The sequence below is a fragment of the Cyprinus carpio genome, chromosome B19, assembly GCF_018340385.1.
Source record: "Cyprinus carpio isolate SPL01 chromosome B19, ASM1834038v1, whole genome shotgun sequence".
NCBI lineage: Eukaryota > Metazoa > Chordata > Actinopteri > Cypriniformes > Cyprinidae > Cyprinus > Cyprinus carpio.
This window is the reverse complement of record NC_056615.1, coordinates 27,917,179-27,931,284: the sequence shown is the minus strand read 5'-3', so window position 1 is coordinate 27,931,284 and position 14,106 is coordinate 27,917,179. Positions and strand designations below refer to the sequence as shown.

Here is a 14,106-nt window from a genome sequence, read left to right as displayed (position 1 = left end):
ACACAAAAGCTAGTATTGATAGCGCACTCGTTCATCGACACGGACGCTCGAGAATGAGCTCTGCTGTTACGCTAATGGCGGCGGTAACCTCTCGCTCGAGGGCACTCTACCAAACCCCTTTCAAGTGGCTATTTGATCCTCTGCTGCAATTAAAGTTGTTTTGTTCTTTCTGAGGTGAAGGACAAACGCAGGATGGTTTGGGGACGTTTCTCTCAGATTGTCAGTGTTAGTTGGGCTAAATTATCAGAGGTGCCAAGAGCTCAGAGAGGAAGATAGTGGATGGTGTGGTGACTCTTGGACTTTGTTATTTTAAAGATTGATGTTATTGTGTAAAAATCACATTTGAAGGTGCTTTGGATTGCTGCATGTTTGACAACAAATCACTGTCAGAATCCTCGTGGGAGGAAGAGCAAACCACCTGTTTAACACACACACTCACAAAGAAATGACACTTTACTGGCGGACAAGTGAATCTCACAGAAACACACTCAAAGTTGCATTACAGCAAATAAATAAATAAATGCTAATCATTTCAGTATTTTCATACTTTCATATATATATATATATATATATATAGACAGGGGTGTACATACATTTTTAGCCTGGTTCTCATGAGAACCTAGAGATTTGGTTTGGTCCTCACACTGCATATAGTGTGACGCAATAAATATAACTAAAAAAAAAATAATTAATATTAGTTATGATATTATTGTACTTTATTTATATAGTTTTTTTTTATAAAATAATAAACTAAATAATAATGTGTGATAATAATATTAAAAATAAAAGGTAGGCCTAGTATTCAATACAAATACTATTATTTTATATTAAACTTAAAAATAAAATGCTAATATTTACTACTACTTTCTTTGTTTGCCTCTTTAAGAAGAATCGCTTTATGTATTCCCTAACTGTAAGTCGCTTTGGATAAAAGCATCTAAAAATAAATAAAAGCGTTTTCATCATTTTCAAACGTAAAATCAGCAGGCTTTTATTTTGGCGGGTTGTATATGTGCTACTGGATTTAGCGCTGCTGCTGATTATGAGCGTCAGTGAATGAATGTCACAGTTTTGCATTGTGCTTTGTAAACGGCATGGGATAACATAGATTTATGCTTTCAGTTTGAAAAGCAATCTTGTATAGTACAGTTTGTCGATCTAAAATGGTAATTGTGTATGAACAGATGTCAACCATGTCAGTACGCAAATGCACTGTCAGAACTTATTTATATAGCGCATTTTTTATTTTGGTCACACATGCGGACCTGCGGACCACTTATGTGCACTCCTGTATATATATATATATATATATATATATATATATATATATATATATATATATATATATATATATATATATTCAATAATTGCAGTGTTTTAATAATTTACCATTTAAATACAAGTAAATTAAAGTCAAGAATTGCAGTGTTTTAATAATTTACCATTCAAATTGTGTGTATTTTTTGTACTGCAAATGCATAACAATACAAAATAGTCTTATTTGTTTTAAAATATGCTTATTTTTTTCATGATTCAGAATAGTGTTTATTTCTTTTTGGGGTGAAATATGATCTGAGCATATTCTTGACAGGTTTACGACACGCCATCAAAACATGACAATTGTAATATTTTTATGTTATTCTCTAAAGCATTTTTAAGTCACGTTTCATTAAAATTACTGTAAATTGTCAATTTGTCACATTGTATCGACCAAGCAATATACACAATCATCACACATAGGCCTACCTATTTCATTGACTAATGTTAGAGTATGTATTCAAACACGTCACTGTTAGCCTGTGAAACATGAAGGTCTTACAAGTGTTGTTCAGCATTTAATGAGCGTGTTTCACTACAGAATGCACTAATTAAAGCATTTGAACAAGGCCTGAATGACTAATGACCTTTCTGACCTTTGCACTTTGTCTCCCTCTTCAGGCCCGGAGGAATGGACAAACAACTGCAACAAGGCGCCACCAGCAAGGACAAGCAAAGGAGTGTACAGAGAGCAGCCATATTCCCGGTTCTGACCTGCTACAGTCCTTCATGTGCCCTCCCAAGTAATGGATTTTCTATGGACTCTATTTCCTTTTTTCAAATAAAATCAACCAAAACGACAAAAATAGCTGATGGGTAAAATTAAGTTTCTGTGGAGCTGATTCTGGACGACCCCCACAAACGGAACATTACGGATCACTGGATTATGTAGTTTAAATCAGAGAATCAATCAGAATTCAAATAGACCTACTTATGTCGGGGGGAGGCGGGCACTAGCGGTTAGGGGTGGAGTTATATGAGGAGTACGATGTTTAGATTTAGCAGGTCAGTTTTTGTAGATACTTTTTTTTTTTTTTTTTGATGGGTGATCAGCTTCAGTGTGTCCCTTGTAAATTTTACCTTTAACTAGAGGAAAAAAGTAAAAGAAAATGCAGTACAAACTCAGTGCAAATGTTGTTTTCCTTCCTCCTTTCTCTTTTCTAAATGGCAAGTTCTTCAGCGTTAAAGGGCTTATAGGAGCATGTCGTGAAAAAAATAAAAATAATAATAACTATGTGCAGTTTGAGTTGCGATGAGAAAAGCCTGTGTAGTTTTGTCTGGTTTTTGTGTTGAGCGTTTAAACCCTTTAATGAGCTCTGTGGTAATAGGTGTTTTCTTCTAGTAAGCAATCTACTTTTAGACCTTCTGAAGAGCGTTCGGACAGTTTTGGGCAATTAATCCAAATGACTAAAATTCCCAAATCAATTTCATAATTTTCAGATATGAGAGATACTCCTGCACACTTTACTGTGCAATTCTAATGCATTATAGCCCATATAAGCCTTTATACGGCACCAATGTTGACTTTCCATGAGTATGTTATATAGCACGGATGGGTTAAAAATAGCGACAGAGCATTTAAAAAACAAGAACAGACTAAACCGAAGCATTGCTTGTGCAAGACAGCAGTTTTGGCACATTGTGTATCCTTGAAAACTTCTTGTTATGCATTTTAAGTGCACAGCAAAGTGCTATGGTCATTTCTAAACCAAATACTGTTGACTAAAGATTAACTAGTACTGTTTTATAAAACTAATAAAAGCCTAATCAAATGTATGCTGAAGTTTAAAAAGTGATAGTAATGAAAATGATTCTGGTACTGGTGGTGGCAGTTTAATCAATTTCTGTTAAGAGCTATAATCTTTGTAAGCTTGTGTAAGCCCTTTAATTCTCGTCTCAGTTGATTCTAAAATAAACTTTTTGAAAGAAAAAATATCGTGTTTGAGAGCACATTTTGTCCTTGTTTACTTTGGTAAAACTTCATAATCTAAACTAACATCTGCTGTGTATTATCATCAAAAGTGTAGCATACAGTATCTTATGATGAGAAAATAAAATGGGGGGAAAAATCCTTTAAGCTCACATAAAAGTGGAAATAAACCAAAAAGTATATTTGTTCCCTTTGCATTTCTAGTATTTCTTTCAAAAATGTAACTATTTTGACAGTAGAATTCAATTTAATTGCAGCCAGCACAATTTTAAATTTATATGTAAGATACCGTACCCAGCAGCTTGAAATAAATGTGCAATTATAAACTTACCTTATCATCTGTTCTAATTCTTTCTACTTGAAAACACATGAGACTCTTCTGTGTTAAAGCATATGGAAGCTACTTTCTCGTAGAAGTTAATTATCCACTAATATATCTTTAATCATGTTCTTTTATAAATGGCAGCTTTGCTAGACTCTATAGACACAGTACTGTTGCACATGGAAAGTAATTCCACATATTGTCATATTTGATATTTTAAGATTCAATAATGTAAGCGGTGGCTTTTTGACCTTGGTTCTTTTTTGGGGATTTCTGCTTGCTGTTTTTGCTCTTTCTTCCCCCTTCTGGTCACATGACCATCTCTATAGTCCACTAAACAGCCCGCCCCCACATGACCTCTAAATGACCCCAGCTGACCTCAGAGCTGATGAGGATGGCGGTAGCTGTATTTACAGGCCTTCGTTCCACAAGGTAAACAACCCGTCACAATCTAATCTCATCTAAACTAGCCCTTAAACTGGATAAAACCAAAACAAACCTGTTCATTTAAAGCTGTTCTTGGCTTACGTTTTGCTGAGGAACTTAAATTAGAAGTCCAATTGTAAAAAGATTAATAAATAGCTGTAATATTACTTTAACAAATCATTATTATCACCAATTATTTTAAAGGAGGAGATAAAATTATATATTTATTTTTTATGTGCTATAGCTTTGAATAAATGAATATTTAATACTGACTTACTATACGCTTTGTAAACCATTGCAGATTTGTGGTAAACTTGTGTTGGGTTTGTTTTTGTTTTTTTTTGTTTTTTTTTTAATCTGCACTTTCAGTTTTAATGTTTCTCTTTTCTTTTCAGATTACAATAGCTGGGCCTGAAGCCATGAAAAGCCACTGATGTTCTTCTCAGATTGGTTAAGGTAAACATAATGTTTTATGTAATATACTATATTATTATTATTATTATTATTATTATTATTATTATTTCAACTAAGTTAACACAACAAAATTTTTACAAATGAATAGAACGGCAATTAATTAAAATAAATACATTTGCTTAAAATCCAACCTATTTTCTCCAGAATCAATTTGAAAATTTGGTATATGCTTTGTGTCCTATATCATATATATATAAGCCAGATATTTGTCTGTTTCTGCTACATCTTGATGAAATTCATTTTAATAAATGGTTTGCAATAAAATATGCTTTAAACTGCTTTTTTGTTGCTATTTAAATGTATTAATGTTAATTAATTACTTTTTATTTATTTATTTATTTATTTTATTATTATTAATTATTTGAACTCTAAAATTCATAAAAAATGAAAAGAACTGCAATTAAAATAAATTATTAGCATTAAAACGCTTAAAAATCAGTTATAGTGTCAATTGGAAACTTGGCGTGCTGGGTTTTGAAAGGAAGAATGTAAACACCCTTACAACAAATAACACTACTCTCTTGCAGGAATATCTAGTGTAATCTGCTGTTCAGGGAACACAAACACTCACTCCTTCCCCAGAAATGCTAGGTGTTCACTAGTATTGATGTAATATTATGAGACATTTGAACACAAATGAGGGGTTTAATGTGTAAACGAACTGAAGTCGCCTGACAGTGATGAGGAAAGCAAGAGTTCTATTAAGTGCGTCTGCTGTTAAATCCCTGCCTCGAGAGAGCAGACATGCTTTCATCCAGCGGCTGTCAAACAACAGCTTCCACGGCATGAAAGGATAAAGACGAGAGAGAGAGAGAGAGAGAGAGAGAGAGAGAGAGAGAGAGAGAGAGAGAGAGAGAGAGAGAGAGAGAGAGAGAGAGACGGTTAGAGATCTCATAGTATAATCCTATCAGAACGCCTGCTCTCTATGGCTGATTATTGCGCTGAGTGCCACAACACTCTGCCATATACCTTCATACGTATTTGCAACATACAATGATTTGGGCTACACTACTCCATTTATTAGTCTATGCAAATGTGGATGCATCTGAAATTGATCAGTGGACGCATCTAAACAGAATGAACAGCTGCAGGTCTTCTATTTATTCCCTTTGTTTAAAAGTAAGGTACTTAGGACTGTATCTGAGTTTCGGCAAATAACTTTTTTATTAATATTTGTATTGTTGTTGTTGTTTTCCAAGGTTTTCTTAAACTTTTTTGAATCGAGAACTGTTTTGTTTGCATCGCCACCAATATAACATGCTAGAGAAATGATGAAACGAAGGCGTTTATCTCCATATAACAGCAGATAGACCAGAGAAACGGCTGCATAAATTGGTTTTTCCAGATTACATCCTGGTCATACGTACACAAGAAATGAGCAAACAAAAATCACACAGAAAAATACCTAGGCTCTTTTTGATAGCGTACTCAGATGCTTAAAGCCCAAGACATTTTCTCCAGCAAGAAATTGACTTTTAGCATCATAAACCTTTCAAGACAGGCCTATTGTGAACTCTGAGGGTGTTACTGTATGGTATGTGCTTCTCTACAAGCCATATCTTGGTCAGTTTCAGCTACATCTGATTTGCAATTAACTTCAAATGTTTTAAACTGGTTAGTGTTCCTGTTTATTATTATTATTTAACTATTTTAATTTAATTATTGAAATATTTTTTAAGTAATAAAAAAAAAAAAATGTTTTAAACTTGTGTTGCTATTTAATTTTATTTTAATTGTTAATATGTTTAAATACTTTTTAATATTTTTAAGTAATTCATAATGTTTTTTATTTTTAATATTTTTAAATACTTTTTCATATTTGTGAAGTAGTTTATAATATTGTAATGTTTTTTTTTTGTTTGATTTTTTTTTTTTTTTTTGCTTTCAGCTTTCAGCAATTTTTTTTAAAACATTTATTTATATCTTATTTGTTATTAACCTAAATAGTTTTAAACCGTTTTAATGTTTCTATTTAATTTAATTTATTTAAAATGTTAATATTTACATTTTCTTTTTATATTTTACCTCTAAACTTTTTTTTAGCTGTTTTGGCTACATTTTGATTAAAACAGATTTGTAGCCAGTTAAATAATAATAATTTATATGTTTTACATTTTTAATATATACCTATATACAGTGGGTATGGAAAGTATTCAGACCCCCTTAATTTTTTCACTCTTTGTTATATTGCAGCCATTTGCTAAAATCATTTAAGTTCATTTTTTTTCCTCATTAATGTACACACAGCACCCCATATTGACAGAAAAACACAGAATTGTAGGAAAGCCACACACCTGTCTATATAAGACCTTACAGCTCACAGTGCATGTCAGAGCAAATGAGAATCATGAGGTCAAAGGAACTGCCAGAAGAGCTCAGAGACAGAATTGTGGCAAGGCACAGATCTGGCCAAGGTTACAAAAAAATTTCTGCTGCACTTAAGGTTCCTAAGAGCACAGTGGCCTCCATAATCCTTAAATGGAAGATGTTTGGGTTTGGGATGACCAGAACCCTTTCTAGAGCTGGCCGTCCGGCCAAACTGAGCTATCGGGGGAGAAGAGCCTTGGTGAGAGAGGTAGAGAAGAACCCAAAGATCACTGTGGCTGAGCTCCAGAGATGCAGTCGGGAGATGGGAGAAAGTTGTAGAAAGTCAACCATCACTGCAGCCCTCCACCAGTCAGGGCTTTATGGCAAAATGGCCCGACGGAAGCCTCTCCTCAGTGCAAGACACATGAACGCACACCTGAAGGACTCCAAGATGGTGAGAAATAAGATTCTCTGGTCTGATGAGACCAAGATAGAACTTTTAGGCCTTAATTCTAAGCAGTATGTGTGGAGAAAACCAGGCACTGCTCATCACCTGTCCAATACAGTCCCAACAGTGAAGCATGGTGGGGGCAGCATCATGCTGTGGGGGTTTTTCAGCTGCAGGGACAGGACGACTAGTTGCAATCGAGGGAAAGATGAATGTGGCCAAGTACAGGGATATCCTGGATGAAAACCTTCTCCAGAGTGCTCAGGACCTCAGACTGGGCTGAAGGTTCACCTTCCAACAAGACAATGACCCTAAGCACACAGCTAAAATAACAAAGGAGGGGCTTCACAACAACTCTGTGACTGTTCTTGAATGGCCCAGCTAGAGGCCTGAATTAAACCCAATTGAGCATCTCTGGAGAGACCTGAAAATGGCTGTCCACCAACGTTTACCATCCAACCTGACAGAACTGGACAGGATCTGCAAGGAGGAATGGCAGAGAATCCCCAAATCCAGGTGTGAAAAACTTGTTGCATCTTTCCCAAAAAGACTCATGGCTGTATTAGATCAAAAGGGTGCTTGTACTAAATACTGAGCAAAGGGTCTGAATACTTAGGACCATGTGATATTTCAGTTTTTCTTTTTTAATAAATGTGCAAAAATGTCAACAATTCTGTGTTTTTCTGTCAATACGGGGTGCTGTGTGTACATTAATGAGGAAAAAAAAAATAACTTAAATGATTTTACAAATGGCTGCAATATAACAAAGAGTGAAAAATTTAAGGGGGTCTGAATACTTTCCGTACCCACTGTATAAAGGGATACAGTTTTGCATCATCATGTGTACAGTCTTCTAAACTTTTAATTTCAAATTTTCTAATACCTTTTTTTGGCTAATAAAATATTTAACACATATTATTTATTTATTTATTTATTTTTACTGATTTTTTTTTTTATGCTTACAGAGAAAATGAATGTAAAATATACTTATGGAATCTAGGCCTTGAAGTCTATAATATTGCGGACCCTTGGCTATATGAGATGGACCCCTTAGTGGACCACAGACCCCATTAGGAATGTTATATTATAGGCTTTTCAGATCAACGTATTGGTTTCTATAGTCTTGAGGGTGTACTCTTTGACACAGGTCGTAGCAACAATTGCAATTTGATTTTGTTTGAATGATCCAGCTTTGATGGTTTTCATATTTTTCTCTCTGTTTTAGGGAGATTTGGCTGCATCATCTGATCCTGAAGACTATAACTGCGCGGACGCTGCCATAGAGAGCTTGTGCTTAGCCAGAAAAACACAATAAGCAGACTTAAAAAGTCCCTCGTGGCCCACTGAGGAGCATGCCGCTCCACAGGGAAGACTCAATTTCTACTGGAACTTTCTGGAAAAGGCTTCTGAACCTCTGCGAGGTCACAAAGCGCCACACTAAGAGTGTTAATGTGGCAATAATGGATAGATGAGAGGTCCAGCCTTCTCTCTGCTGTCCTCAAGGGAGACGTCCTGGGGAAACGCTGCTCTCACAGCTGCCTCAGACGCACTATATAGGCTCCTACATGCATTTTGCAGCAGGCTGCACTGAGGGTGAACCCACTTCTGTCTGCGCACAGACTTATGGGTAATGGGGGCATGTGTCATGTGCTAACACATTAAGACAGGGCTTTACTCTTCTCACAGGAGCCAGGGAGAGAAAGACAGTCTGTGATATGTGAGTGGGAAAGACAGAGTGAAATATAAATACTACATCTTTCACACAAAAATGAACCTGAAATAGATAAAATGCACTTGTGATAAGTTCATTATGAGGATTTTGAATGAGTTCATCCTAATAAAGGAACTTTAATCTCAGCATCTGATTTCTCATTAGCTCAATGTGTCTAATTTAAAATGGATCACCAATAAGACGTTTTTTTCTGCTGGTCCAGTCAGGTCAGCTGTTACGATTTGTAACAATTCATACACTATTTATTGATCGTTTACTTTCACTTAATTTAATTTATTAGTTGGCCATTTAGCTACATTTTGTTTAAAATTCATTTTTATAAAGTGGTAATAATCTTTCTTTTATTTTAATTATTCAATTCATTTTATTATAATTTTATTGTTTTTATTATTATATTTATTTTATAATTTTTCATTGTATGTGTATAAAATGGTAATAAAATCATTTTATTTTAATAATTTATTTTTATTGTTATTTTTAATGTTTACAAATAGAGAGTTTTTTTTAAATGTAGATTATATATGTGTGTGTGTGTGTGTGTGTGTGTGTGTGTGTGTGTGTGTGTGTGTGTGTGTATACATATAAATATATATATACATACATACATACATACACACACACACACACACACACACACACACACATACACATACTTATAAATCGTACTTAAATGGTAACTGGAGTCGTACTTAAATATAAAAAGTGACCAAGACCAACCAATTTTTATTTATTTTTTTTCAGACCATGTGCTGAAGAACATGTTCATATGTCATCATAATATCATGACTTTATACACATTATATATTCTAAATAACTGTATTAATAGTACAATCCTTGTTGTGATGCTATCCTACGAATTAATCTTCATTTACTGAATCATTCAGAAATGTGTTCTTTATTTAGTTTGGAGCTGAATGCACATATAAAATATACTGCATGCACTGTGACGATCATATTGATCAGATTCACTTAAGTGTTGTTGGTGATGATCACATGGGGAATCTATAGTATGTTTTACTGCATGTTCACATATCACCATAAACACAAGCTCGGTTTACTTGTCCTCTGGTTTCCATTGATCAGTGTGGATGTTCTTCACTTCTTCTGAAACAGATACAGTGGATGTGTACACCTCTCAACCTGTTAATGGTTTTATGTGGTCTCATGAAACATTGAAAAGTGAATTTGAGAATCGTTGGGTGCACAGAGCACACGTCCACAGGCCGACAGCACACATATCTATAACATCCCGCAGTTCAAGTCAACATGAAATCATAATCGACTCATAATCGACATTTACATTCATACAATCAGTTCCCACTGGACCAAACAAAGTTCAGTCAAACTTTTCCATGTTCTATGTTTTGTTCCATCTAGAATTATGTAATAAGTTACATTTTTTTGTAAATTAATTTTTATGCTAACTTGGAGTGGATATGATGATCTGGGCTCTTTTCTTTTCCAACAAGCCTTGGCGTTCTCATGCCACATGTTCTCACGCAGTAAAAAAAAAACATTGCGAAGCAAAGAGGACACTGAAAACATGCCAAAAGACAAGATAAAGCAGGTTACTTTTGATACAAAAGAAAGTCTCAGCTTTCCAAATTTGTCCATTTTGGTCAATAAATATCATTTTGTGGCTCTTTAATGAGCCACTAAACATCACTTTACCACCACATACAAAACGACACTTGAACGGATCGTCTTTTTATACTTACTAGTTAAAGCATGAAATAAACATGAATGAACATAAGAAGGTATCTTGTTTCAACCACAGGAAGACGTCCAACACACCATTTTTCAAGTACAAGTCCACAGACGTTAATCTACTCTCCTGTCTTGTTTGTTTGTCAGACACAGTAGCAGATTGTGCATTATGATTGATCAGATCGCCTTTAAAACTCCAGACAAAGGGTCTATTCTATTCTATTCTATTCTATTCTATTCTATTCTATTCTGTTTTGTTCTATTCTTTGTTACAATCTTGTTCTTGAACTTCCAGGAAAAGCTGGTCTGTGTTTATGCATTGTTAAATATAAATTTGACACAAATTTACCAGTGGCTCTTACTTGTTTTAAGTTAAATTAATGTATCTTTTCATGGTGGGTGAATATAAATAAATTTTCTATGCTATGTAAAAGTATGCACAGCTTTTTTTAATTACCTAGGCAGCTTTTTTCATTACATTTATGCATTTCACACTTGACTTTTATTTGATAATTAACTCAAAGTGTCTCTTGCTTTTCTTCTTTATTAAACCTCTGTGATTAACTTTAAAAGTTCCTTTGCGTTCCTAAGAGGCTGCAATCCACAAAGATCAATAAACCTTTAGTGTAGGCGTTTGAAGTTGGTTTCTGGCGGAGAGGCTGTTTTTCACAGCGCAGCGGTGCATATGCACATTTAGCCAGCGGGCCGTCCTCTGTTTCAGTCAGAGGTCAGGATCAGGGCTTAGTCATGGCCTCATGTCTGTAATAGTGCTGGTTTTAGTCACTGCATAATTAGCCTGGTGTTTGGTAAGGCCTAAACACGCAGCATTTAAAAGGTGTCACGAGGCCTGCAACAATTATGGAGATCGGACCAGTACTTACGAATAATTATGATCATTTGCATAATTCAGTTAAATCATGTTAGATACATTTCCCCCCTATCCTTTTTCATTTATTTGTTGTCCTGTTGAGGGGTTGGTATCATAACATGTTACAAACACACACGCATATAATTTTTTTTTTGAATAATTACGATTCAGCATTTTAGAATGAAGGATCATGTGACATTGAAGACAAGAGTGATGACTGCTGAAAATTACTACAAAACATACTACTACTACTACAAAAAATATATATATATATATATACATAATATATATACATTGCAATACAACTTCACTATATTACTGTTGTTACTGTATGTATTTCTGCATTTAAACTCTTTCAGCACCTCGGACAGTGACCATCTCTCCACAGTGGGGTTGATAATGTAGTCTGAAAGCACCCCGTTCTAACGTTCAGACGATTGTTTAACTGGCTTTTAAACAGCCATTAACATCAAACTTGCATGTCTGTTGGTTAATTTTAGGAGATCTTTGGAGGTCATGTTTAATATGTTTCTCTGCTGCTTCTGTCTTGACTATTTATTTATGTTCGTGACATTTTAATGTTTACTGTATGTACAACATTTCTCATGCGTCCATCTGTGGTCTCTTTCTGTCACTCTTCTTCTCTCTTAGTTCAACTTCCTCACAATGAAGCAAGTTTGAAGTGTAACTTCAGAGTGTTTATAGTTTTGAAGCATTTGGGTTGAGAGTCCCTCATGATTTACTGCTCCTCATTCACTCATCAGAAGAACTGAAGTGTTTGAAATATCATCAGAATACATGTTATTTTTTAGTATTTGCAATGAAATAAAAATGCCTTCAAAAGTCCTTGCTTTGATCATTTGTGTCCCCTGATCTGTCATAAATATGAAATAATAATACATAAACTTTTTGTGTTTTTGCTACTTTGGAGTGCCCTGAGTGGAATTTACTGTTGTAAGTGGATAGCTGCAAACATGCATTTGTTGCTGCCGTAAAGCATCTGCCCTTTTCTCGGAATTTCGTACCCACTCACCAAACTCAGTACATTTGTCGATGTAATTTAGCTCAGTTTTCTAATTCACTATTTTTGTAGGCCTATGTCAGGATACACACCTTAATGTGAAGGACATTCAATTTCTGTGAGCGAGTACTAGATAATCTGTCAGTCTTCTTCACATCTTCTTTGACATTTGGCTCAGCAGATTTAGAGACATGGGCATACTGACATTTCATTTCTCCCACTGCTACTCCATTCTGTGTTCGTCTTCCTCATCCTCAAAAAGAGAGGTCAAAGTTTGTTTCACTGTTTGCCAGGATTTACAACATCCTCACTGTGCACTTATCAAGAAATGACATAAACTTTCTGTCTCAAGTATTTACAAGTTCCAGTATTTTCATCTAAAGCTCTTGGCGATGGAAAGAGGTTTAATTTAAAAGGAGACTAATGGTCTCACATTAAGCCACGTTGCATGATTTAAATAGACCTCAAAGAAACTAATAAGCCTGGGAGACAGAGAAGAGAATAAAAACACATACACAGATTTTGGGATCACATGAACCGACTTAGTCTCAAAAAGATAATGCACATAACAATTTATTGTAGTGAGAAAGACAAAATTGAAATGTGTGGCTAGGTTTCTTTATTTCTGTATGTATGTATATATATATATATATATATATATATATATATATATATATATATATATATATATATATATATATGCATATATATGTATATATATGTATATATGTATATATGTAAATGTATATATAGCCATTTATACATACAGCTTTTATTATTTATATAATTTTTTTTATTATAGCCCATTACCTTTACGTCTCTTCCTTTTTGTCCTTATATGGAATGCAGGCCGCAATGCTTCCGCTTAGATGGATTAGCAAAACAGGCTTTGGAAAAATAGGAGATCATGAATATCTCACTTAGTAAATATGAAGTAAATGCAGTAATTAAAGCATATACATAAGGATATACATACATATATATATGAGAAGTGGCAACATAAATGGCATGGAGAAAATACAGAACATCAACTTTATGAAATACAACGAGAAGTAGGAGTAGTGAGAATAACTAAAAGAAGCACCAAAGAGGAAAATATTCTAACAAGATTAAGGGTTGGACATACTATGCTGAATAAAACCTTAAAAATAATAAATAAACATCCAACAGGATTATGTGAGAACTGTCGAATAGGAATCAGTAGAACATGTTACTTGTGTTTGTCAAATGTATACCAATGAACTAGAAACAATGAAGAATGAACTTAGAAAGATTGGAGTGGATGAACTAAAGCCTAAAAATATATTTATTTATCTTAAGAGAACAGAGTTGATTAAGAGAATTTAGAGGGGGTTTTTTTCTCTGTCATTATGAAAGGGTAAACTATGGTCCACACTCCAATACAGTAGGTGGCGATAATGCACCTTAACGCTGGTGCTACCTGCCATAAAACCGAAGAAGAAGAATGCTTCCGCTTGCAGCAAATGAAACCGTTTGGCATTGCCTACTTGCCAGATTTAAATTAGGCCTTCATGGTTTTTGCTGAATAGCTAG

General features: G+C 34.5%; 1 protein-coding gene across 3 annotated transcripts in view; it reads left to right on the top strand.

Moving 5' to 3' along the window:
* Nucleotides 1–9,298, top strand: part of LOC109074713 (KH domain containing, RNA binding, signal transduction associated 3) — a 174,767-nt gene extending 165,469 nt beyond the window's left edge. Inside the window, exons 9-11 of one of the 3 annotated variants that reach the window (XR_006157407.1) lie at nt 1,939–2,060; nt 4,391–4,451; nt 8,450–9,298. Coding sequence is in view for 2 of the 3 variants with exons in the window: in XM_042746046.1 (XP_042601980.1) it covers nt 1,939–2,030 (92 nt within the window). In the remaining variant the exon portion in view is untranslated. Of the gene's footprint in view, nt 1–1,938; nt 4,316–4,390; nt 4,452–8,449 lie in introns of those variants that run through there. The other 2 variants (XM_042746046.1, XM_042746045.1) reach the window with 2 other exon arrangements.
* The last annotated feature ends 4,808 nt before the right edge of the window (nt 9,299–14,106 follow it).